Source organism: Petromyzon marinus, chromosome 44 (assembly GCF_048934315.1).
Source record: "Petromyzon marinus isolate PM22_M1 ecotype Great Lakes invasive population chromosome 44, UKy_Petmar_22M1.pri1.0, whole genome shotgun sequence".
NCBI classification, from domain to species: Eukaryota; Metazoa; Chordata; class Hyperoartia; order Petromyzontiformes; family Petromyzontidae; genus Petromyzon; species Petromyzon marinus.
The window spans coordinates 11,158,305-11,184,945 of record NC_133710.1 but is presented as its reverse complement, the minus strand read 5'-3'; the positions used below and the strand labels follow the sequence as shown (position 1 = coordinate 11,184,945).

The 26,641-nt window shown below is 42.5% G+C and overlaps 1 protein-coding gene across 5 annotated transcripts in view; it reads right to left on the bottom strand.

Moving 5' to 3' along the window:
* The window catches only part of LOC116951827 (tetratricopeptide repeat protein 39B-like), a 113,315-nt gene that overhangs the window by 22,523 nt on the left and 64,151 nt on the right, over positions 1-26,641 (bottom strand). For all 5 annotated transcript variants that reach the window (XM_032970587.2, XM_032970590.2, XM_032970589.2 and 2 more), the window contains 6 exons: positions 18,920-18,987; positions 18,765-18,829; positions 16,912-17,014; positions 15,178-15,243; positions 817-925; positions 548-615 (listed from right to left, as the gene is read on the bottom strand). In XM_032970587.2, the coding sequence (XP_032826478.1) occupies positions 548-615; positions 817-925; positions 15,178-15,243; positions 16,912-17,014; positions 18,765-18,829; positions 18,920-18,987 (479 nt within the window). The remainder of the gene's footprint in view (positions 1-547; positions 616-816; positions 926-15,177; positions 15,244-16,911; positions 17,015-18,764; positions 18,830-18,919; positions 18,988-26,641) is intronic.

Sequence of the window (26,641 nt, the reverse complement as noted above, 5' to 3'; positions counted from 1 at the left end):
TCCATCCTTTATCGTATCCGTCGCCTCAGCCTTCACCTCCCCTACCCTGTACACTAACTACTTTGCATCGCGCATAAATAAATGTACTGCAGAATACAATATATTATATATGTACAGTTTTTTTGTGATGTTATTATAGTGTACTGTACCTTATTGGATATTCTATATAATCTGTGTTAAAGTTTACTCTCTACACTCGTGTTGAGTACAGTATTTTCAGTCATTTAATGTAACGTGGGTACGCCTACGATGAAGACGCACATTACGACACAGCTTCACCGTACCCACCATTGTTTTGGTTTCGCTCTCGTGGCGTGCAAACTACGTTTGGTTCAATTTACGTCGTTTTGATCTTCATCATGACTTTCAGGACCGCATCCCTGATGTAAAACTAAGTATTATTGTCCGACAAAATGTCTTCCACACTCAATTAAGCATATCGAGAGTCTAGATAATCACAATCACTGAATTAATTAATGCTTTGTTTCAAACCTATGTTGCAATATATGCATTATTACGTGATGTGAGGTTACAGCGAGGTACTCACATTGGGGTACTTCTTGAGATAGGGCTGGAGCAGAGACTCTGCCTCTTCGAGGTTACAGTCGCCATTGCCTGCCAGTGTAACACGAGTCACAGCATTTAGACCATGCACAACACAGCCTGTGTTGCGTGTGACCTCTCAGAGTGCCCTGCAGTCTAATTTACGTCTAGCATTAACACAAAGCTGTAATTGTAAAACAGGTTAGCATTGCAATTGCCCATGAAAGGTAACACAAGAAGTAAAGTCATTGGTGTGTATGAGTCGTGTCTTGCCAAGGATGATGCAGATGAATGTCTGGTAGAAGAGGAGGACGAATACACAGAGCACAGCGCGGATCCCGGGCAGAGCGGCGCCCTCCCGCAGTTGGGTCAGCCCAAACTCCTGCACGCATGGGGACGCACAAAGGACGTACGGGAATTTTAAAAGATATACCAGGGATAGGCCAACGTGTGCAGACAGTTATAGATGAGGATGCACAGAGAGGATCATACAATGAATGGTGATAGACACCGATTCCTGGGGACACAAGACATATTAGACACACGAGTGAGACATTCGGATCTATGTAACTTTCAGGCTGTCAGTTGACACAGTGAGCTTATTATTGAATATGCTTACAGGTGTGTCTCGCTTAATGAGAGAGGTACGTTCCGCGGAAATTGCTCGTTAAGCAAAAACTCGTTAAATGATCATCGTGTTCACACTGACTCCCATGTTAAAAGCTGAGATACGTTTTTCAGCCCAAAAATGTTCCACTCTTGAACAACTTTTTTCATGTGGGAAATACAAATGATAATTTTTTAATAAAACATCAAATGTAACACACGAAGAACCACAGTGCAAGATTCCCCGTATAGCCTTAACAGACTATTAGGGTGAACATTTATGAAGGTCGTTACGGCACACAAGGGGTGGGTGGCCAGCACACCTGGCCGCCTTTGTTTCCCCCCAGTTGGTGATGTTTATACACTGCACCAGGAACTAATTTGAGGCGAAGTCGACTTATGGGAGGCCCAGGACTGGTTCAGATAATTGTCTCTAGTGTTGGCCATGAGCGGGAATCGAACTCGGGTCGCCGGGTTTGTAGCGTCGCGCGCCAACAGTTACACTATCACATAAAGTCTTCTAAAGCCAACCAAATACAACACAAAGCTAGCGAATTATTATTAATAGAGAGAATACAGCACACCAGGAGTGAATTATCTTACATTTCGGAATCGCTAAAGCAGTTACACTTAGATATAAGCAATAGTGTATCCATGCATTATTGGAATATAATCGAAACCATAACACAACAATCGGCTGATAATGTGTTTAATCTAACAAAAACTAGCCAAATGAATACATTTTCTAAACTTCATAATAAACAAATCCCTACTAAAAACGAACAATGTAAAAACAAAACCGTAATGAACTTGACTAACTGTTTTAACCAGTGACATGATCTGTCCTTTCTAAAGGCCTTAACTTTGCCGTTACCCCACGCACAATTCCAGTGGATGAGATAATTGCTGAGGTAGAATCAGCAGTAAGACTACTTCCACATAATGAGGCAGAGATGACTAGACACGAGGTTGCCAAAATAATTGAGAATAGCAAAGTTCCAAAAGTAAATATTAGCTTGAACAAAGCAAAAGCCTTAAGAGAGCTCCGTTTAAATAAAGATATCCAAATCCTGGCAGCTGATAAAGGCCGCACTACTGTAGTGATGTCACGAGCCGATTATGATAATAAATTTCGATTTAAAGCTTTCGTGACTGCAAGGATTCATCTTCTTTGGTTCTTTCGGTAAAGTCACGTAGAATGAGAGGATTCATCTTTTTAAAATATGATAAAATTAGAAATTTACTAGAGGAAAGTACCTACATTAAAATTAAACGAGATCCAACTAATACTTTAGAACGTAAGACTACTGCAATCATTGCAAATTCATTAATCCCAAAGAATGAGCAATACCAAATTAAGCCAAGGGCCTCAAAACCACCTCGGCCGTATGGGCTACCAAAGATTCATAAAATCGGCATCCCATTACGACCCATAGTAAGTACAATTGGCTCTGCCACATATAAATTAGCAAAATATATAACTAAACAAATACAGCCCTAAATTTCGATTTAAAGCTTTCGTGACTGCAATTATTCATCTTTTTAAAATAAAATAAGACAATAAAATTCTCACGACGTTTCGGCCACAACACAAGTAGCCTTCATCAGGTGAAAGAACAGAACTGTCGGGACGACAGTGCTCCAATGAGCGTTGTTAAGATTCGTAGCGTCTTTTTAAGCTCGGTGAGAGGTGTGAAACCTCTTGACAAAAGAGTTTAAGTATCAAAGCAGGAGAATTTAGCATTGAAATAGCTGAGGGATTGGCTTGTGACAGAAATAGATGGATTCTGGCTTAGTAACCATTAGTTTATTGTTTCCCTTCAACGTGACTTTACTGAAAGAGCTAAGAACATTGGAAAGATGTTTTAAACCATTTTGGTTCTTAATTGTATTTTACGGTGACCGTCAGACCGCAGCTCTTTCGCTGGCATTACCTTACCCAGTTGCTTTGTGATTAATAGCTCAGCTTATTGAAGAATATATTAAGTACATTTATTATATTGATGTAATACAGACCCAGTTTTTTCACATCGGTTTACTGTATGAAAGTTGGGTAGTTGGAGGCCTTTAGCGTCCATATACTAAATGCCTCGGTTGATAGGTAAACTTTGACTCTAACATAGCTATTTCTGTCACAAGCTAATCCCTCAACTATTTCAATGATAAATTCTCCTGCTTTGATACGTAAACTCCTTTGTCAAGACGTTTCATGCCTCTCACCGAGCTTAAAAGACACTCATATAGTTTAGTGTATACCCAGTTGCTTTGTAATTAATAGCCCAGGTTATTAAATATATTAAGTACATTTATTATATTGATGTAATATAGACAGTTTGTTTCACATCGGTTTACTGTATGATAGTTGGGTAGTTGGAGGCCTTTAGCGTCCATATACTAAATGCCTCTGTTGATAGGTAAACTTTGACTTTAACATAGCTATTTGTTTTAAAGCTTTCGTGACTGCAGTAATTCATATTCTTAGTTTTTTTCGGTAAAGTCACGTTGAAGAGAAACAACAAAAGAACAAAATATATATAAAACAATAAAAAATTCTCACGACGTTTCGACCATAACTCAAACGGTCATCATCAGGTGTGTCGGTTTGCATAAATTTATTTTGAAAACGGCATATTTATTTGTTTATATAAAAATAACGTTTGCGTCACGCGCAACGATTGGCTGTTTGCCAGGACTAGTCCATCTATTTTTTGAAAAGAGGAGGGGGGAGACGAAATTTGTTTTTATGTATGCTGTCTGAAAGCCACTGTAAGCGTGAACAATCAATCAAGAACTGAAATGATTTATCAAATCTTTCCAATGATTGCTAAGATAGAATCCATCTTCTCGGTTGAAATTGTCTCTGTGTTTGTATATGTGGATAGCCTCATGAACGAATCTCTCATGGAAGCCAGATGGCTTACAAAGAACCTCCGTCTTGGAAAAGTCAATGGCATGTGAGCCTACTGAATTAGAACAATGATCTGCTACGGCCGAGGTGTTGGTCCTACCGTGTTTAAGGTCTGCTTTATGTTCACGAATGCGGTCCGAGATATGGCGTTTGGTTTCTCCAATGTAACTACTACCACAGAGGCAACTTAGTTTGTAGACACCAGGGTATTGTATGTCCGGAATCACATCTTTTACAGACGGAACCAGATCACGGATTTTATGTAATGTGTTGAAACGGACCTGGATCTTGTGTTTATTCAAGATTTTGGAGATCTTTTTTGTGATCCCAGCAATGTAGGGTAAAGTGATGGTTTTGAAAGGCTCCTCAAGAGGGTTCTTCTTCATGGTTTGAGTGATAGCTTTGCGGATTGTATAGTCGGAGTAACCATTAGCCCTAAGAGCTTGGTGTACGTGCTTGAGTTCACTGCTTATGTGTTCCTGGTCGGATATGCATTGGGCTCTATGATACAGAGTCTTGATGAGAGAATTCTTCTGTGATGGATGGTGGTGGGAATCCGGTTTCAGATAAGCATCCGTATGGGTAGCTTTCCTGTAGACAGAGTGGCTCATTGAACCATCAGGTCTCTTTTTAATTAGGACATCCAAAAAAGGTATCTTGCCATCTATTTCGACTTCCATGGTAAATCTGATGGCTGGGTGTATGGAATTGATGTGGTCGAAGAATTGGTCTAGAGCAGGCAATGCTACTGTTATCATGGATAAAATAGAATACAACAACAAAATTAAAGAATTACTCGACGATGGTAGTTATACAAAAATAAAAAGAGATCCCACCAACAGCCTCGTCACACAAACCAACAAAATAATTTCTGATTCAACCGCATTAATTGATCAATCTAAACAGTTTTCGTTGAAACCTTCTGCTGCCAGGCCACCAAGATTATACGGCTTACCAAAAATACATAAAGTTGATACACCTCTTCGTCCCATAGTCTCTACTATCAGCTCCCCCACCTACAAACTAGCTCGTTTTTTGTCTGAAATCCTGCGTCCTTTCACTGGAAAGACCACCTCTGCGGTACAAAATTCTACTCACCTGGTATCAACAATCAAGGGTATTTCCCTGTCCCCAGACGACCTGCTTGTCAGTTTTGATGTAGTTTCCTTATTCACCAAGGTTCCTGTACCTGACACCATTGCAATCATTGAAGACTTGGTTCATCAAGGACTAAACACTGAGGTACCCCCCCTGGTGAGACACTGTTTAACCAATACATACTTCACTTGGAATGGAACTTTCTACAAACAAACTGAGGGCACCCCAATGGGCTCCCCCCTTTCTCCAGTTATAGCTAACATTTTCATGGAGAAATTTGAGACTGACGCCATCCAGACTGCCACTCTGCGCCCAACCTTATGGAAGAGGTACGTGAATGACACTTTTGTCATCTGGCCACATGGCCGGCCTGCTCTAGACCAATTCTTCGACCACATCAATTCCATACACCCAGCCATCAGATTTACCATGGAAGTCGAAATAGATGGCAAGATACCTTTTTTGGATGTCCTAATTAAAAAGAGACCTGATGGTTCAATGAGCCACTCTGTCTACAGGAAAGCTACCCATACGGATGCTTATCTGAAACCGGATTCCCACCACCATCCATCACAGAAGAATTCTCTCATCAAGACTCTGTATCATAGAGCCCAATGCATATCCGACCAGGAACACATAAGCAGTGAACTCAAGCACGTACACCAAGCTCTTAGGGCTAATGGTTACTCCGACTATACAATCCGCAAAGCTATCACTCAAACCATGAAGAAGAACCCTCTTGAGGAACCTTTCAAAACCATCACTTTACCCTACATTGCTGGGATCACAAAAAAGATCTCCAAAATCTTGAATAAACACAAGATCCAGGTCCGTTTCAACACATTACATAAAATCCGTGATCTGGTTCCGTCTGTAAAAGATGTGATTCCGGACATACAATACCCTGGTGTCTACAAACTAAGTTGCCTCTGTGGTAGTAGTTACATTGGAGAAACCAAACGCCATATCTCGGACCGCATTCGTGAACATAAAGCAGACCTTAAACACGGTAGGACCAACACCTCGGCCGTAGCAGATCATTGTTCTAATTCAGTAGGCTCACATGCCATTGACTTTTCCAAGACGGAGGTTCTTTGTAAGCCATCTGGCTTCCATGAGAGATTCGTTCATGAGGCTATCCACATATACAAACACAGAGACAATTTCAACCGAGAAGATGGATTATATCTTAGCAATCATTGGAAAGATTTGATAAATCATTTCAGTTCTTGATTGATTGTTCACGCTTACAGTGGCTTTCAGACAGCAATTTCGTCTCCCCCCTCCTCTTTTCAAAAAATAGATGGACTAGTCCTGGCAAACAGCCAATCGTTGCGCGTGACGCAAACGTTATTTTTATATAAACAAATAAATATGCCGTTTTCAAAATAAATTTATGCAAACCGACACACCTGATGATGACCGTTTGAGTTATGGTCGAAACGTCGTGAGAATTTTTTATTGTTTTATATATATTTTGTTCTTTTGTTGTTTCTCTTCAACGTGACTTTACCGAAAAAACTAAGAATATAGCTATTTGTGTCACAAGCCAATCCCTCAGCTATTTCAATGCTAAATTCTCCTGCTTTGATACTTAAACTCCTTTGTCAAGAGGTTTCACGCATCTCACCGAGCTTAAAAAGACGCTACGAATCTTAACAACGTTCATTGGAGCACTGTCGTCCCGACAGATCTGTTCTTTCACCTGATGAAGGCTACTTGTGTTGTGGCCAAAACGTCGTGAGAATTTTATTGTCTTATTTTATTTTATTATTTTATTCTCATTCTACGTGACTTTACCGAAAGAACCAAAGAAGAAAAAAAAATACAGCCCTACATCGGTAGGACATCTTCATTCATAAGAAATTCAGAACATCTTGTGAATGTGATTAAAGATATTAAACTTAACCCTAATGATATTCTGGTAAGTTTTGATGTGATTTATCTATTCACTAAGGTTCCAGTGAACGAATTGCTTAAATTACTTGATACACTAGTAAAGAATACAGGTTTACCAAAAGATATTACAAAACTTGCTGACCATTGTTTAAATAACACTTACTTCTTATGGAAGGAGAAGCAATGGGCTCTCTTTTATCTCCTGCTATAGCAAATCTGTACATGGAAAACTTTGAAATAAGAGCACTTGCCTCGAGCACATTAAAACTATCTTTTTGGTTTAGATATGTGGATGACACTTTGGTTGTCTGGCCACATGGTAAAGATACACTTAATGATTTTCGAAATCACCTCAATGCACAAAACCCAGCCATCCAGTTCACCATGGAAATGGAGGTGACTAACACACTCCCTTTCCTAGATATTTTGCTTGGACATGGCCTGAACGGTAAAATAACACACGGCGTTTACAGAAAGCAAACGCACACTGATGCCTATCTGAATGCAGATTCGCATCATCACCCAGCTCAGAAATCCTCTCTTATCAAGACGCCCATACATCAGGTTAAAACAGCGTCAGATGGTGAAAGTCTAGTGAGAGAGATTAAACATGTTAAAGAAGCACTACGACAGAATGGCTACAATAATGCTCAAATTAACAGAGCACTAAATGCCAAATCACGATCGCAAAGCAACACTGCTGAAAGCGATCAAATTGTCAAAACAATTAAAATTCCATATATCTCAGGAGTAACTGACAAATTAGCCCATGTTTTGCAAAACATTACAGTAAGATTTGGTACAGTACACAAAATAAAAAAAACTAGTATCTTGCATTAAAGACGAATTACCTAAATTATCAACAGAAGGTGTATATCGGATTAATTGTTTATGTGGCAGGTGCTACATTGGACAGACGGGACGTAACATCAGCATAAGACTAAAAGAACACCAAAGAAATATTAAATTATCTCAAACACAACTGTCGGCAGTGGCAGAACATGCTTGTCAACAAGGACACTCAATTGATTTTGATAACGTTGAAGTGTTGTGTAAAACTAATTATTACTGGCAAAGACTAATTCGAGAATCCATATTACGTAGCTCTGACAGCTACAGGCTTAGTGCGGCTTGGAAGCGTATTATTAAATAATACACATTAAAATTCCGTATAGGGGAAACACATACTAATTAACGGATCACTAACGTAGCATATAATCACAATAACACACATTACAACTAATTACTAATTTACAACTCATTACTAATCATAACCATTGACTGATTACCAATCGATTATATAATTACAATACCCCCCCCCCTCCACCTCAAATTACTGCACCTGAATGAGTTAAATTATTACGTCACTCTGCTGCTCTATTTAAGACCGGGAGCAAGCGAGGGCTTTACCATTCTGGCGAATTGCCCGATGACGCTGGATGTAATTACCAGCGAAAAGTCGTATTCAAACTGTAAATGTTGTGGATTCACTCTTCAACACACCGGTGGGCTAAAGTAGTGAACTATTTGTCTCGTCAACGTGACACTTTTTTACTGATTGGCCGTGTCGGGTGGTGGAGGGTCACGACACATTTATAAACAACGCGATATAACCCAAAAACCTTTATTATGAATAATATTGGTCGCGAAAGCCTACGTGTTAAACTGAGTTACACCACCACTTCCGCCACCCACGAGGCACCCTTCTCCCACATGACCAAACACGCGCACTCAGCACATCTGGTAAACAAACAGCTGCGGGCCACAGTACGCCTCCTGCCGCCAACGATGCATATCTATCAATCAGTCTCTGCTCGATAAGCAAACATTTTGCTCGTTATGCAAACAAATGGGTCCAAATGAAAATTGCTCGTTATAGAAAATTCTTGTAGAAAGAACACTCGTTAAGCTGAGACGTGCCTGTGCTATATTATTGTATTATTGGATTTAATTTATGTCTTCCTACAGCTGGCTTATTCTGTTTGGTGATGGTCTTTACAGTGCGAGCTTAACACTTTTGCTCGGAGCCAAGGCAGGCATGATCCCAAGTGTCAAATGTGGACGTTACGTTGGCTTGTCTTTCCAGAGCATTTCTTTTCTATTATTATTTCAATAATTTAGGTAGTGGTTTAAATTGTTCTGCAAGAAATGTTTTTGCACATGATATCGTTTTGTTATCTAACGAAGGGGTCCCCAACCCTCGGGCCACGGACCGCTACCGGTCCGTGGCCTGTTAGGAACAAAGCCGCACAGCAGGAGGCGAGCGGTGGGTGAACGAGCGAAGCTTCATCTGTATTTACAGCCACTCCCCATCACTCACATTACTGTCTGAGCTCCGCCTCCTGGCAGATCAGCATTATATTCTCTTAGGAGCGCGAACCCTATTGTAAACTGCGCATCCGAGGGATCTAGGTTGCGCGCTCCTTATGAGAAGTCATAATCCGTCACTTATTTTAGTCTGCTCGTGGCCCACCCATTATTTTATTTACCACTTCCGTCCGTGCCTCTTTCCCGCACTGCGCACTTGTCTCAGTCACAGTTTTGGTAAGCCCACAAGCTAATAACCCTAGTAGCCAAAATGAGTAAAAAATAAACGTCGCTGGAGAGTTTCTTTGAAAAGGGGGAAAGACCCAATGATGAACCCCCCCCCTCCCCCCCCCCGGTCCGTGAAAAAAGTCTCTTCCACAAAACCAGTCCCTGGTGTAAAAAAGGTTAGGGACCGCTGAGCTAAGGGTTGCTCACCTAAGGATATGAAAACTAATTTACAAAACGACGCTGTTGGCTATAAAATTTGTACTTAACAGTAGTAAAACAAAAACATATTTGTGACACTTCCTTTCCACTCTCGATTGCAAAACTGAATGGTCTAATTACTGAATAGACTAATCAATATAAATACCTTAGGTTTATTATTGATGCTGCATAATCCTTCAATATGTATATTGATCAGGTAATAAAAAAAGTTAAATGTAAGGTTGGCTTTTTGTACAGAAACCTGCCAGGTCTTCGAATTCCATTTTGTAGAACAGATTAGTGAAGCTACAGTCATTCCGTTATTTGACTATGATGTGACATATTGCGTTGCTTCTTCGGTACACGCAAACCAACTTAACTCAGTTTACAGTGCTACATTACGGTTCGCAGAGAATGCTCCATATCGGACGCATCACTGTGGTCACGATGCCATTGCTTGGCTAATGATCTTGGACGTGAGAAGACGTTTTTCAGTGCAGGGCTACTTTCATTTACACGCCTATTGTCAGTAGATCTGCCCTTTCTTTGTCTGACCTGTTATTACCATTGGACAATTCTAATTCTGTGACGCAAGTCTGCTTGTCTATTAATACCCAGATTTTGCACACAATTTGAATCAAAAGCATTTAATGTAGCTGTCCCAAAGTGTTCGGAAGCACCCAGTTTTGTCTCTTGGCATCTCTATTCTGGCATCCCTGTCCTCAATTAAACTGACTATTAAAATGACTAAAGTTTAAGTGCTAATGTAATTCTGCAACATAATTGATATTGTTAAGTTTGTTTTGTTTTCATAATAAAGGTTTTTGGGTTAGATCGCGTTATTTATAAATGTGTCGTAACCCTCCACCACCCGACACGGCCAATCAGCAAAATAAAGTGTCACGTTGACAAAGACAATTAGTTCACTACTTTAGCCCACCGGTGTGTTGAAGAGTGAATCCACAACATTTACAGTTTGAATACGACGTTTCGCTGGTAATTACATCCAGCATCATCAGGCAATTCGCCAGAATGGTAAAGCCCTCACTTGCTCTCGGTCTGAAATAGAGCAGTAGGGTGATGTCATCATTTAACTCATTTCAGGTGCAGTGATTTGAGGCGGAGGAGGGGTATTGTAATTATATAATCGATTGGTAATCAGTCAATGGTTATGATTAGTAATGAGTTGTAGATTAGTAATTAGTTGTAATATGTTATTGTGATTATATGCTACATTAGTAATCCGTTAATTAATGTGTTTCCCCTATAAGGAATTGTAATATTTATTATTCAATAATATGCTTTCAAGCCGCACTAAGCCTATAGCTATCAGAACGATTAAAGTTATTTCTGTTTCTCTCAATTTCAATGGATTCTCTAATTAGTCTTTGCCAGTAATAATTAGTTTTACACAACACTTCAACGTTATCAAAATCAATTGAGAGTCTTTGTTGACAAGCATGTTCTGCCACTGCTGACAGTTTTGTTTGAGATAATTTAATATTTCTTTGGTGTTCTTTTAGTCTTATGCTGTTACGTCCCGTCTGTCCAATATAGCATCTGGCACATAAACAATCAATCCGATATACACCTTCTGTTGATAATTTAGGTACTTCGTCTTTCGTGCAAGATACTAGTTTTGGAATTTTGTGTACTGTACCAAATCTTACTGTAATGTTTTGCTTTTGCAAAACACGGGCTAATTTGTCAGTTACTCCTGAGATATATGGAATTTTAATTGTTTTAAGAATCTGATCGCTTTCAGCAGTATTGCTTTGCGATCGTGATTTGGCATTCAGTGCTGTTAATTTGAGCATTATTGTAGCCATTCTGTCGTAGTGCGTCTTTAACGTGTTTGATCTCTCTCACTAGACTTTCATCATCTGACACTGTTTTAGCCCGATGTATGAGCGTCTTGATAAGAGAGGATTTCTGAGCTGGATGATGATGCGAATCTGCATTCAGATAGGCATCAGTGTGCGTTTGCTTTCTGTAAACGCTGTGTTATTTTACTGTTTATGCCATGTCCAAGCAAATCTGTAATTGTGGAATGCTGTCATGTTGTCTGCCAGACAAGTCGCCCCGCTTGATAAATAACTTCTTTGCTCAATAGGCTTTACTCGGGAAATACACTTTTGATTCTGAGATGGAAAATCAAATTTTTAACCATGTCCACCAGTATGTCAAATGACATATGCATCGCAAACTGGTAGTGACACGTATGCACACATTTTAAACGTACACATTTGCATTTTGAGACTTGTACACTGTATGTAGTTGGGTTAAATCGAAGTTTTAATCAAGCATCAATCAAATGTGGCACAGGCAGCTCTTTATGGCCACTGCTCCTGGGTGGGCAGAGCTCAAGCCTGTGCTGTGACCCCTGACCCCATTCTTAAGCGAATATGCAGAATAACGGTTGTCCTGTAATACGCTGAATAATAGCCGTGTCGCTGATGGGATGTTTTAAAAAAACTATTATTTTTATACTCTTTGGTTCTTTCGGTAAAGTCACGTAGGTATAAAATAAAATAAATTGCGACGTTTCGATCGCAACACAAGCGACCATCATCAGGTGGAACAGATACAGCAGGAGAACTGCATGACATAGGAGAAAGAGCTGCTGCAACAAGGGTTTATATAGGATTTTGGTGGGCTCAACCCAAAGGTAAGTGGGCGGAGCTAGAGAAGGAATTTGCACAAAAATGTCAATGTGAGAGATGAGCATGTCAATGTGAGAGATGAGCATGTCAATGTGAGAGATGAGCATGTCAATTTGAGAGATGAGCATGTCAATGTGAGAGATGAGCATGTCAATGTGAGAGATGAGCATGTCAATGTGAGAGATTGGCATGTCAATGTGAGAGATGAGCATGTCAATGTTAGAGATGAGCATGTCAATGTGAGGAGATGAGCATGTCAATGTGAGAGATTAGCATGTCAATGTAAGAGATGAGCATGTCAATGTGAGAGATGAGCATGTCAATGTGAGAGATGAGCATGTCAATGTGAGAGATGAGCATGTCAATGTGAGAGATGAGCATGTCAATGTGAGAGATGAGCATGTCAATGTGAGAGATGAGCATGTCAATGTGAGAGATGAGCATGTCAATGTGAGAGATTGGCATGTCGATGTGAGAGATAAGCATGTCAATGTGAGAGATGAGCATGTCGATGTGAGAGATGAGCATGTCAATGTGAGAGATGAGCATGTCAATGTGAGAGATGAGCATGTCAATGTGAGAGATTGGCATGTCAATGTGAGAGATGAGCATGTCGATGTGAGAGATTGGCATGTCGATGTGAGAGATTGGCATGTCGATGTGAGAGATTGGCATGTCGATGTGAGAGATTGGCATGTCGATGTGAGAGATGAGCATGTCAGGGTGAGAGATGAGCATGTCAATGTGAGAGATGAGCATGTCAATGTGAGAGATGAGCATGTCAATGTGAGAGATGAGCATGTCAATGTGAGAGATGAGCATGTCAATTTGAGAGATGAGCATGTCAATGTGAGAGATGAGCATGTCAATGTGAGAGATGAGCATGTCAATGTGAGAGATTGGCATGTCAATGTGAGAGATGAGCATGTCAATGTTAGAGATGAGCATGTCAATGTGAGGAGATGAGCATGTCAATGTGAGAGATTAGCATGTCAATGTAAGAGATGAGCATGTCAATGTGAGAGATGAGCATGTCAATGTGAGAGATGAGCATGTCAATGTGAGAGATGAGCATGTCAATGTGAGAGATGAGCATGTCAATGTGAGAGATGAGCATGTCAATGTGAGAGATGAGCATGTCAATGTGAGAGATGAGCATGTCAATGTGAGAGATTGGCATGTCGATGTGAGAGATAAGCATGTCAATGTGAGAGATGAGCATGTCGATGTGAGAGATGAGCATGTCAATGTGAGAGATGAGCATGTCAATGTGAGAGATGAGCATGTCAATGTGAGAGATTGGCATGTCAATGTGAGAGATGAGCATGTCGATGTGAGAGATTGGCATGTCGATGTGAGAGATTGGCATGTCGATGTGAGAGATTGGCATGTCGATGTGAGAGATTGGCATGTCGATGTGAGAGATGAGCATGTCAGGGTGAGAGATGAGCATGTCAATGTGAGAGATGAGCATGTCAATGTGAGAGATGAGCATGTCAATGTGAGAGATGAGCATGTCAATGTGAGAGATTGGCATGTCAATGTGAGAGATGAGCATGTCGATGTGAGAGATTGGCATGTCGATGTGAGAGATTGGCATGTCGATGTGAGAGATTGGCATGTCGATGTGAGAGATTGGCATGTCGATGTGAGAGATTGGCATGTCGATGTGAGAGATTGGCATGTCGATGTGAGAGCTTGGCATGTCGATGTGAGAGATTGGCATTGTCGATGTGAGACGGTCCCAGCCACCGGAGGTAGCGGGGATCCCTCCTGTGGCTGGGCCACCTCACAGATATTTAACCAAGTAGTCATATATGCTTCTTATTTGCTTCTGTTTTAGTACTTATATGCTCCACAATGACGACAATGAAACCGGAGGATTTCTCCACAACTCTGGCTGTCGCCTGATGAAGCTGGTTATAAATACCGGTGAAACATCGTACTTTAATTGTAAATGTTGTGGGTTTACTCTCCAACACACCGATGCACTGAACTAAACAAATTGGCATGTTTTTTTGACAAACCTCACTAATTGACTGTCGGCGACTTTAACGACACATATATATGTACGCAATCCAACGCAAAAAAAAAAACATTTTGGATTAGTTTATGTAATGTGATTGAGGTGGTCTGAAATTATGTTAAGCGTGTCCGTGTTATTGCCGTTTTCCTGGTTGTGGTACTCGGGGCCCCCCCATTACGCCCCACGCACACACACAGGGGCTTGGCGTGGAACGACTCACCGGTTCAACAATTCGTATCCACCCTCAAGCTCAGGAAACTTGCATATGTGCAAGAATGTTTTTCATATTGCAGGCAATGCAATTTGTTCAGATCATCCCTGCGGCTACTAAATGAGCTACCATTCACTGAAATGTAAAATAAAAGTACGGAGTCAAACCTGACCCTGAATGCAACAATGTATTTGCGAGAGGATGACAGGTCCTACCCCTATCATATGAAGACGTCACCACAAGCAAAGCCATTGATGCCATGACACCTTAACAATGCTTTCTGGCCTCTGACAGATTCCGCAGCTGCTGCACAGTAAAACACATGACCAACGAGATGTGCCCTGACAGTATCCCTCCACCCTGGCCTTGGGTCCTGTCTTCCCCTTGGTCTGCAGACTGTATATAACCATACATTAACACACAATTACATAACTACAAGGACACAGCAGCTGTGCCAGATAAGCGATGGCTAACAAGATAAAGACTGCACCTTGTTGGCAGAGAATCCGATGAACTCAAGGAGACGCAATACACGACTTGGTAGCATGGACAGCATCTGGACAGATACATTGGCCAATTGAGTCACATACACAAGCAAAATATACCGTGCATCAGCTGTATGTGTGTGTGGAATGACCGTGAATAAAAGTGCATGAGCACTTTGAGCTCCAGCTCCGCTTTTGCAGGAACACAAGTTGTCAGCCGAGACGCACAGGTTGAGCGTCAGTACACACTTGTATTTTCTAAGCACTCCAATTTATCTTCTTTGGTTCTTTCGGTAAAGTCACGTAGAATGAGAATAAAATAATATTATTTTTTTCTCATTCTATGTGACTTTACCGAAAGAACCAAAGAAGATGAATCCTTGCAGTCACGAAAGCTTTAAATCGAAATTTCACTCCATTTTACTCTTAAACATACAAAAATATACACATAAAAGTTAGAAAACAAAGCAAGTATATCTGATAGCAGAGATTATTCATTTAGTTCGTAACATGTGGGTCTGTCTCTTCTGTGTAAATGCCGCTCCAGGTGACGGCAAATTGTATCTGCCTGGCAAAGGTGTTATGATGACGTCACTGTCACTTAATGGAGGACTGTTGCTGTTATTGGGGCTTGCAGTGTCAATGCTTATTTTAATGGCTGTATGCAGGATTTTAAATGGATTGCACATCACATTGATTACAAGTGTGTTGCTGTAGGATGTATTTGTAGATATGAACTACAGTGGGTGCCATGCTCGTGACTCAAGAGTTCCAGTGTGAAAATTACTCGTGAAAAATAGTGTGTGTGCACCATTGCTACATAACCATGGATATAACCACACCAACTGGCAAAAGGAATAACCTCATTGGGCTTTCCTCTAGTTCAACAGAGGATATGACATTTAAATAACATTTTCTAAATTCTTGATTTGAAGCTTTCGTGACATCAGGAATCCATACTCTTTGGCTCATTCGGTAAAGTCACGTAGTTAGAAATAAAATAAAATAAAATATTTTATTTTTGTTTTATTTTATTTCTAACTACGTGACTTTACTGAAAGAAACAGAGTATTTTCTTCATTTGCAAGAATGTGCTCTACAAGCGTATATTCATAAATGTCCTGCATATCTGCTGGGATTAAAGATTCGGGAAATTAATTCCACAATATCCTAATAAAGAGATTTTACAGCTCTTGACAAGAATTGGGCATGTGTAATGTACTTTGGCGAATTAAGGGCTCAGTTGATGGATGATGCAAAGATGCAACCTGTGCGAAACACCCATGATCAGGCGCAGTCTGCGTGCTCTCTGCCAGCATGCATGGCATTGCTTGACCAACGAGGCACAGCTAAAGGTGCACAGCGCATGATGGAATAGATGGCTGATTGAATTTTATAAGCGGGCCTGCAGCTAAGAGGACTTGCTGCTGGCAAACACCAGCAGTGGAGGTTCAAAACAGGAGCACTCAATGTGCAGAACATCTTATGGCTAAAACAGTGAGCTGACTCAGTAGGAATTGCAGGTTATCTGTCATTCATGATGTTAACCTTTAACACTTGTGTCTATATTGTGACCTACCAGCAAACCTTTAACCTTAAAGTGCACCTTGCCTGGCCCAGGCACTAAAGTACTAATACTAACATTCAGTAGTGAATTCTGCCTGCTGTTGTTTGTTTCCAAGAGAATGCTAGAGAAAGGGTGAACCATAAACAAGGGATGTGGTAAGGAATATCATCACCAGGTTAAATGCCCCGATGCCCAGTTTGACTCCTCCTTGGAAGTGTGGAAAGTTAACACTGTGATGAGCTCTGTTGTTCTGATCGAGTATCTGCTGGCAAGCCCTGCACACGCATCCAAAGAAACACATGAGTACGCAACCTTAACAGAAAACACCCAATTGGCCATACAGACTTGGGTGCAAGAGAAGTTAGCGAGCATCTGTTCAAGCCGGTATGTGACAAGTGAAGAGATGGTTTGGCCAGCATCACAAATGGCAGCTGCCACCTCATCTCCCATGCTGATGTCAAGATAGCACACAGAGTTAAGCCGAGCTGATATAAGAGGCGAAGGCCACATTCACACAACTGGCGTTGCGCATCATGGTTTTCAGGAAACAAACTCAAGCACTGGGATTACAGAAGAGTGTGTTAAACGCTGATGCTGCTCCCTGCAATGATGATGATGGCATCAATGGTGATGATAAAGATGATTGGGGAAGAACTGTTCCCTTCCACTGCTCAGCGCCCAGTATACGGTCCTTTCCAGTCGTGCGGCACTCCGAGACGCTCGGTCAGGTAAAGTAGCGCATTCAAAATGAGAGACGTGTTCATGAGTTACAACCCCTCCTTAGAGATTATGCGAGAACTATCACAATTCGGGATCACGATTCGATAAATACATTACATAGTTGTTACAATCTTCTTTGTGTTGTTTAGCGTTATTTCTGTCCCCCTTTGCAGAGTTTTGGTCTGTCCATTTGCCTAAATGTAACGGCAAGCGCTTTAGTGGATTTTTGGTGTAGGGAGCGGTGGCTCACGTGGAAAAGATCTTCAAATTAGTGCTCGAGAAGGAGAAGCTGATGCTGCCTGCCCTTGTGGTTGTCGTACTGCACCTGAGGCATCGCTACTGAACTTTGCTGCCTGACTAACAATTAGCTCGCAACGCATTACGTACACTGTGGCCAATGCGTTGGAGTACGTTATTTCAATGATAGTGCACGCATCACGAAGATAAGTGTACATTTAACAAGCTAGTTCAAAATCGCGTTAAGTAAATGCGTGTAAAACGTGAAGCCGCTGTCCTTAATTATTTGGCTTTGTCATTATTGCGACCCAGTCAATTATTGTCAATGAGATGATACTGGTCTCTTTAGTTCTCACCTGGTTAAACACAATAAACTTGAAACCTTGAACTTGCCCCCCAACCGATTCGAGTCTACGTGAAGACGGTAGCACTGAAAAACACCTTTACACAGTGGGAAACTCTGGCTGGAGGTGAGAAAATAAGGTAAAATGACTCTTCCCCTTTTCTGACAGGATCAATCTCTCCATCAGAAGCTGCGTCTTAAAAGTGTTTTCTCGCATTGCTACGTGCCTATTGCTCACGGTATAGATGCACATCCCTGCCCACGCATGATGACGAAAACGCGTGGACATGCAGTCACTGGCTCGCCATGGGAATTCCGTCAGCATTTATTTGTCTGTCTGTAAAGATCCAAATGCACCTATATTTTTTGCATCCCTGCTTTCATGTGTACATTCCAACAATAAACATGTGGTCCGGTGTTATAGGTGGTCCACGTCCTTATTTATATAGCTTGCCGTTGGGATTTTAAAAGGTTCACTGAACTTTTTTTTACAAAATGAACATGCGAGGGGTGGCGGGGGGTGCAAGAGGAGGGGGAATGGGGACTGGCTAATCTATGGAAGGGCTAGGAATATGCAGATGAAATGTTTTATTGCAACAGACATTAACTTCGTTATGAAAAAAAGTCAATAATTAATTAACTGAATAGTATATCATTTAAAGCGCTGTGTAAGATGACAGTATGGTAAATAGGCTAATGCATTACACACGTGTAGCTGCACATACCTGTAGATCTGATAGCTGTTCCGAATTTTCATACCGCCACGTATGAAGCTAATGAGATTTTCATCCTGAAATGCACAAACGCAAATGTGCACCTGTACCAATGCTCACCTGTGCCTGAGTAATTGTGTATGTGCGTGCGAGCGTGTGTGCATTACCTGTATGAAAGTGAGTGCGGCTCTCTGGAGTAAACACTCAGCATAACACAACTCCGCATGCATCTCCTCTGAAGGTTGAGAGACAAAGATGCAGAGACACGGATTATTCATCACTTACAGTTTATTCATTATAAAGGATTTTTGTGGGTTAGATCGCGTAAATATGTGTTGTTAACACGCCACCCACAAGACCAGTAAGGTTTGTCACGTAAACAAAACATGCCAATTAGTTACTACTTCAGCCCACCGGTGTGTTGGAGGGTAAATCCACAACATTTACAATTTGAGTATGATGTTTCGCTGCTAATTACATCCAACATCATCGGGCGATTTTGCCAGAATTGTGAAGAGATCTACCTGATTTCGGTCTTAAATATAGTCAGATGACATCATCACTGTGAACCAAAGATGTGCAGAGAGCATAGGGGTTTTTTTTGTAAATATATTACGATACATTGTTCATCACAGTTAATTCGTACGTGATGCCTTTACAAGGCATATAATTGTAAAGTGTATTACTTAACATGCTTACAAGCAGCACTAAAAGCCTGCAGCTGTCAACATGGTAAAAGTTATTTATTTTTCTAATTTCAATATATTCACGAATTAGTCTTGGCCAGTAATAATTCGTTTTACATAACAGTTAACAATCAATAGAATGTATTTTTAACACGCAAGCTTTCGCGACCAACTGGTAATGGATAACCATTGTCATTTATATGCACTAACTGGGGGGGGGGGCGTTACCCAGACCCAAGGGATGAGGTTGTTCCGAACATTACACATCATACTATCTACTGTATACAGCTCAGATATAGTACACGAGTGTGTGGTGTTGTTACATACCCTCACCATGTACTATAGCTGAGCTGTATACAGTAAATGGTGATGTTATTTTGAGAAAACAATAAAAAGTGTATGTCGTCAAAGAAAAGTCACATAGGTGATAAATCGTATATCGGGAAATAAAAACCACATTGATGAGGTGTCAACCATTAATGTTGTGCAACAAAAGCACCTGTGTATCAACATTGCGCACTCATATGCCCTTTCTCACAACATGATACAGATACAGTACATGATAAAATGGAGACATGTTGAATAAATCGCTGGACTCCAAAAAAAAACGGTGCATACAACAGGCACTTGCTGGCAAAAACACGCACACACACGAAACTATTAACTTTTATATATAGATGTTTGGGTGATTTGTTTACCTTCTTCTACTTGTACTACTGTAGTGAGTCCAACTGAGTCACAGACGTTGTCTTGGGAGCAACACTATTTATTACATCAACTCAATACAACATCACGTAACCTACACTCGGGTGTTGAACGCCCATCTAACCATGCTACGGCAGAACTAGACACGGTCCCGCTATCCCGGTCCGGACCACGAGCTGGGTCCTGGACAGCATGGTTAGAGGCTTCTTAAACCCGACGTGGATCTTCACTCACTAACAGTTAAGAACCCCGAGCCCCACATGGGGCCCCCGTTATATCGGCCCGGGCTGGGGCTGGTTCTGCCTCTCACCCCGACCACCTTCTCGATCTCTCTGGCCCTTTCCCGAAGGCTCCTGAGAGCTCTTCCACGTGACCACCCAGCGGCCCCCGTCCACCGGTAGCCCCCCTCCAATATCATCCGGTCACGTGTCGGCAGGTCAACCAGCGAGGACCTTAATGGTGGAGCAGGTTGGCAGCAAATGGGTCACTTTGGCACAAAACAAAGAACGCCATCAGGGTGGTATCTTGTGGAGCAAGGGCCTGTTGTTTGGCAGTTCCTTTGGTGAAGTAGATGCATTGGCCATTTTCGAGGTGAACTGCCAAATGGATGACTGTGGGGGAACGCTCATGGATGGGGAAGCCAATAATTCATCAAATGGCATCATTGCTGCTGATGTATCTTCCTTAGACAACATGTTTAACCTCATCCATAATTTGCCCCTCTGTTTTGTAAGGCAAAGACAGCCATGTCAGAGCCTTTGTTGTTGTATTGGCAAACATATTTGATGGCTTTCACAGAATTGCAGAATTCCACATTAAAGTGTGCTTCGAAAATCTTGCACAGAAGGCAGTAGGGAACAATCCACCGGTTGTCAACCTTCATTTGAGAGTTAGTGGCAGGCCTGAGCGTTGTTTCAAATCCACCATGCTCAGGGTTTCTACAACGATATAGAGGATAGCCATCATGGCCCGACTGGGTGTCCTTCAAGAAGTTTCTTGGATACTTATTGGTACACCTGCGGTCTTGCATACATGGCGAATTTGGATTGAACTGCCCACATGGGTCATGGACCATTTGCTTGCAGACCACATAAAGAGGGCAGGGTCTTGATGGGGGTCAGGTAGCTCGGCACTGATAAATGTGTAAACGTCACTTGCGTGAATTTTTTCCCTCATCCATAGCAAAATGTAAGCATGAGGAAGACGACATTTTTGGCACTCAATGGTGTGCAAGTTACTGCTGGTCTTTCCAAAGACGCCGCCTTCGTTAGTCGTAATAAGCATCATGAGCTCATCAACTTTGAGTTTAAAGACCCTTGCTAAGATGTAATGTGTGTCTGTTGGCTTTTGGTTTGGATAAAGCTAAACCTGAATCTCCTTCCATTTCGGATTGCAATTGAAGGTGATAAAGAGATCGGGCCTGCCATATTGGCTGTTGTACGTCATGGCATCCTGAGTCTTCTCATGCACGTATCTTGGTCCAGCTGTGAAGGATTAAGGCAAAAAAAGGAATCTGCCCACATTCTGAGTATTTGCATCTCCATCGGCATTGATTGCATCCCAGAGATGAGCGTACTGTTCAAAACGTAAAGACGCTAACTCTCAATTTTGGCATACTCATCGACAACATACTGGTGAAAGAGGTTGGCACACCTTAATGTGGTTTCCTCCTCTGCCCATGGTCATGAAGGAATTGAGGTTTTTAGAGGAGACAGTTATGTGAGGATGTCTTTGTCCTGTAGCTTTGATAATTATAATTTTAGGAATCTGGATGTGGTAGCCATCTTGGCCTTGCCACAGTAAAATTGGGTATTGTAGGGCATCATATGCTCTGTTTGTGTCAGGAAATAGTTTGATGGTGTTGTCTTGGTATCGAAGCACAATGTCTCTCTTTCCATGCTCCTCACCCACCATAAGAACAGCAAGCTCAACAAAAGTTGGGGCATTGAACCTCCCTGCGTGCTCCCTGCTTGGGTCGAAAGAAAAGGTGCAGTACGCCAATGTAAAATGGTTGATTTTCCCACAAATGTAACAAAATGATAGACGAAAAGAAGTCGGCTGTAGCTAAGAAAGTACAATGTATTTAGCAGTATAATATAGAAATCAGCATCGCAGTACTACATATCAGTAAATAGCGTGACGTGAGCAAACCAAACAATAGAAATGCATTGAAGAAGCTCGAATAAGTCTACATTATAGAGCAGCAGTATGCACACTTAAGTTAATAAGCAGGCTACAGTCTAGATTATAGACTGGCAGTACGCTGACTCAATGACCTAAGCATTGCTACAGTCGACATAATAAGCTGCCAATACGGTCAGCAGCTTAAAATTCAGGATATGGTCTACATGAAAGACTGGCAGTACACTGAGCGAGGTAAAGAAGCAGGCAACAGATTATAGACTGGCATACACTCACCCTGACCAGTAGCAATGTTTACAGTGTAGATAATAGACTGCCAGTGCACTGACTTAAATTAATAAGCATGCAACAGGCCACATGACAGATTGCCAGTAGACTGGTGCAGCTTCATAAAACACTATCAAAGGTTTGTTCATGAAGCCATCTAGATATACAAACACAGACATAATGTCAACTGAGAGGATGATTCATTCTAGATTTGAAGCTTTCATGACTGCAAGGATTCATACTCTTTGGTTTTATTCGGTAAAGTCACGTAGGTAAAATAATTCTTGTATTTTGTTTTATTTTACCTACGGGACTTTACCGAATAAAGAAAAGAGTAGCATGGATTCAAATTGAGCAACCATTGGAAGGATGTTGTTAACTAGGTAAAATCTAAATTGCTTTTATAGCTTGCTTCCATACCCGCATTCCCAGTTTCTGCAGAACTCTACTCCCCGCCACCCCGGCCCGCTCATTGCCCAACTCAAGCATTGTGTTCTCACCAGCCGTGTCTCAACAGGAGCTTCACTCTCCCCCCCCCCCTATTCCAAACCCCCCGCCCCCTGCATCTCTCCTCCCTGGCTCCTCTCCCCCTTTTATCTCATATAATAGCTTGTCACAAACAGCTCTCTTTGCCCACTACAGTAATTTTTTTGTTCTTTGCTGTGGTTGTCCCACCTGATGACGGAAGCTTGTATTGCTTCCGAAACGTCGTGATTTAATTTGATTATTTCTAATTTATTTTTTCACCTACGTGACTTTACCGAAAGAACCCAAGAGTACACACTCATATGGTAATATTTTGCAATTTAATTTTGAAATATTAGTTGTCTACACACAAACATTAATATTAGAATATTTCCAAACGTATTTTTTAAATAATAGTTTTCTATGTACGCGAGTTTAGCGAAAAAAGCAAGAAAAAACTACCTAACATTGCCGTGGTGAGGTCTAGTCCCATGCAGAGCCCCCGGCCTCGCCTAGATTGCCCAGCCGGCCGAGGTGGCACCTTGGCAGGTTGGGGGCTGGGCTGCTACCCCCGCCCCCACCATCCCCCTACCCGCGCTACAATAATAATATGTAAGCGCGATAATATTAATATCTACCGACTGTACAGTAGTAACTGCATGCATCAGGGTGCGTGGGGGGGACATGAAACTTTGAAGAATTTACCTCAGCGTTGATTTGCATTTTGAAGGCGAAAGAGAAATCCCCCCCCTCCACCGATGACGCGTGTGCGTTGCCAGGGGCAACCCCGGTCAGCCGAGTGGCGTTTTAAATAAATAAACGGAAACTGCACAAAATCGCCAAATAAAGTACTTAAAAGTTGACGGATGTGAAAAACGAATAGCGCTTGCTCACCATGGGGCTCATGGCGTGGTACCTGGCCATTATATTTTTTACGTAAACCCCACCGTTTAAGAGCCAAATCCCTCGCAAGCGTGCGCATACACACACAGACAGACAAAAAATGACATTTATAGGTGAAGATACTTTAACCTCCCCCCCCCACCCTCTGGCCGTCACACCTGATTGGCTCACATGTGACGGCATCCGATGTATCCCTCTATTTAAGACAGGAGGATTTCTCCACAACTCTGGCTGTCCGCCTGATGATGCTAATTGTAATTATTCTTTGGATCTTTTGGTAAAGTCACGTAGATAGGTTCAAATTCTTTTACAAAAAACTACGATGTTTCGATCGCAACACGAGCGGTCGTCATCAGGTGGAGAAAAAAAGGAAGGGTTAGCCTCACAAGGCAAACTGTTTAATAAGAAAGAGGAGGCGCTGATCGCTCTGGATGACTGTTTTGGACAAGAAACTCTTGCTGTCTTCAGAGCTATTCATGTTGCTAAAAAGGCTATACTTCAAGGTGCTGATGCTGAGATGGCGGACGTGTACAAGCCGCCTTCCGACACGCCCAGGAAATTTCTTCAGCATAGGCGAGGGTAAGCCGAGATGCAACTCGTCTAGCGCAGCACGCTTTTGGCGTTCGCGGGAGCAGCTTATCCGGGGGTGAATCCGGAGGACCTCGACTCGCTCGTCATGGAAAGAATGTTGGGACTGGCTAGAGAAATTGGTGTGGTCTTACCTGCGTGTGATGAAAACATACAAACATCTCGGTGGGCTACGAGGTGTCTTCAGGCCCACGAGAATCTGTAGCGATGGGCTCAAATGGCGGCGTGGACAAGGGACCCCAGCCGAGACAGGGAACCGAAGGGATGGTCACCACGGAAGGTCGTAGTGATTCCGCCTGACGACACAACTTCGGAGGAGATGTCACTGCTGCGCTCCCGTCGTGGAACCGGAGAAGAAGGGACACTGCGTGCAATCAGTGGAACTGGGGACCGCGTGAGCAGGAGGACTGGGTGGTGCGGAGGCCATCTCTTGTCTGCTTTCGCTGCGGTCAGCCGAAATCGTCCTCGGACACCGACCACGGCTCTGGCGCCCACTGCTCCTCCGACGGCTCCACCTCAACCCCAACAGGCGAGTCGAGACACATCAGACACCTGGCCCATTTTTAAATCTCAAACATCTAATGACGCAGGGTTCATCTGCACTCAGCATAACACACACATTGACCTGAGCAAGGTAATCTGGTTGCGCATGGTTGGCCGAGCTCGTGGACGCAGTGCAGGAAATTGGCGCGTCGCGTGATTGTGGCGGCTGCGGGTCCCACGGCGGTATCCGGTTCTAGTTAGGGTATTGAGGTATGTATCTTGGTAGACACAGGAGCCTCGGCTACCATTATTTCTGATGTTATTTTTCAATTGTTGTCGATCTCTGCTCGACAAGAGCGATCTGCCATTAATGCTTGTGTCGCAGCGAACAGTGGAAGCATGGGCATCATTGTTCAGGTGGCTGCCCGCATCGAAATTGGCAAGGTCGCTGTGGCTGGGCCCGTACTGATCTCAAAGACGTTGGCTGAACCCTGCCTTTGGGTACCAATTTTCTAAAAAGGATGCCTATTAAAATCCTGGTTGATCAAGGTTGTGTGGAAATGCCGTCGGGTCGCAAATTGTTTTTTTTGCCGTCTTCGCATGTATGTTATGGCCACGGCCGTCACGTTCCAAGCTCTTGCTAAGGACTCAGTGGAGATCCCGCTGGGGTCACAGATGCTTGTACCGTTACGCTATTGCAAAAAATTGAGAATTGTTGATCCGACAGCTGGAGTCCTTCTGACCAAGTCGAATACGGCGAATCGAGGATTGGCGCTAGTTGGCGCACAAACAGTCCTTCGCTCCGACCAAGCTCCGTTCTTGCAAGTGCTTAACGCTGGTCCGGGTACGGTTGTGGTTCAGCCAGGTATGGTGTTGGCTCACGCCACGACCGCATTTTATGAGAATGATACCGTTGCGTCGGAAGGTGTGGTTGGTGCAATACAGCAAACTGGATTTTTGAACGGGATGTGGGCGGAAGCGCTGTGTCGGGAGAATTCGTAGTTGTCTTCGGAGCAACGAAGTGATTTGCGTTCGCTCCTGTGCAAGTTCTCCGACGTGTTCAACAAAAGTGAATTTGATATTGGTCGTACCCCTCTGTTGCAACATCGTATCGACACAGAGGAGGCCGGGCCTATTCATCAGAACTCATACCGTTTGAGCCCAGTAGAAAAGGAACGTGTGCAACAGGCGGTCGACGACATATTGGCCGCCGATATTATTTCTCCATCTAATAGTCCTTGGGGAGCGCCCGTCGTGCTTGTTAAGAAAAAGGACGGCAGTCTTAGGTTTTGTGTAGACTTCCGTAAGTTGAACAAAGTTTCTGTGGCCAACGCGTACCCGCTCCTGCGCATGGACGACTCTGTGGATGCCTTGTCCGGTGCGCGTTTTACTCTACTCTAAACTTGTCATCGGGGTTTTGGCAGCTTTCCATTGACGAATCGTCAAAACTAAAAACCGCGTTCCGCACACCCCAGGGACTCTTCCAGTTTAATTGCATTCCGATGGGCTTAAATTCGGCGCTGGCCACCTTTCAGTGACTCATGGAACTCGTCTTGACTGGCCTGCAGTGGGACTCGTCTCATTTATTTGGACGATGTCATTGTGTTCAGCCGCACTTTTGACAAACATGTCATTTGCTACAGAATTCTG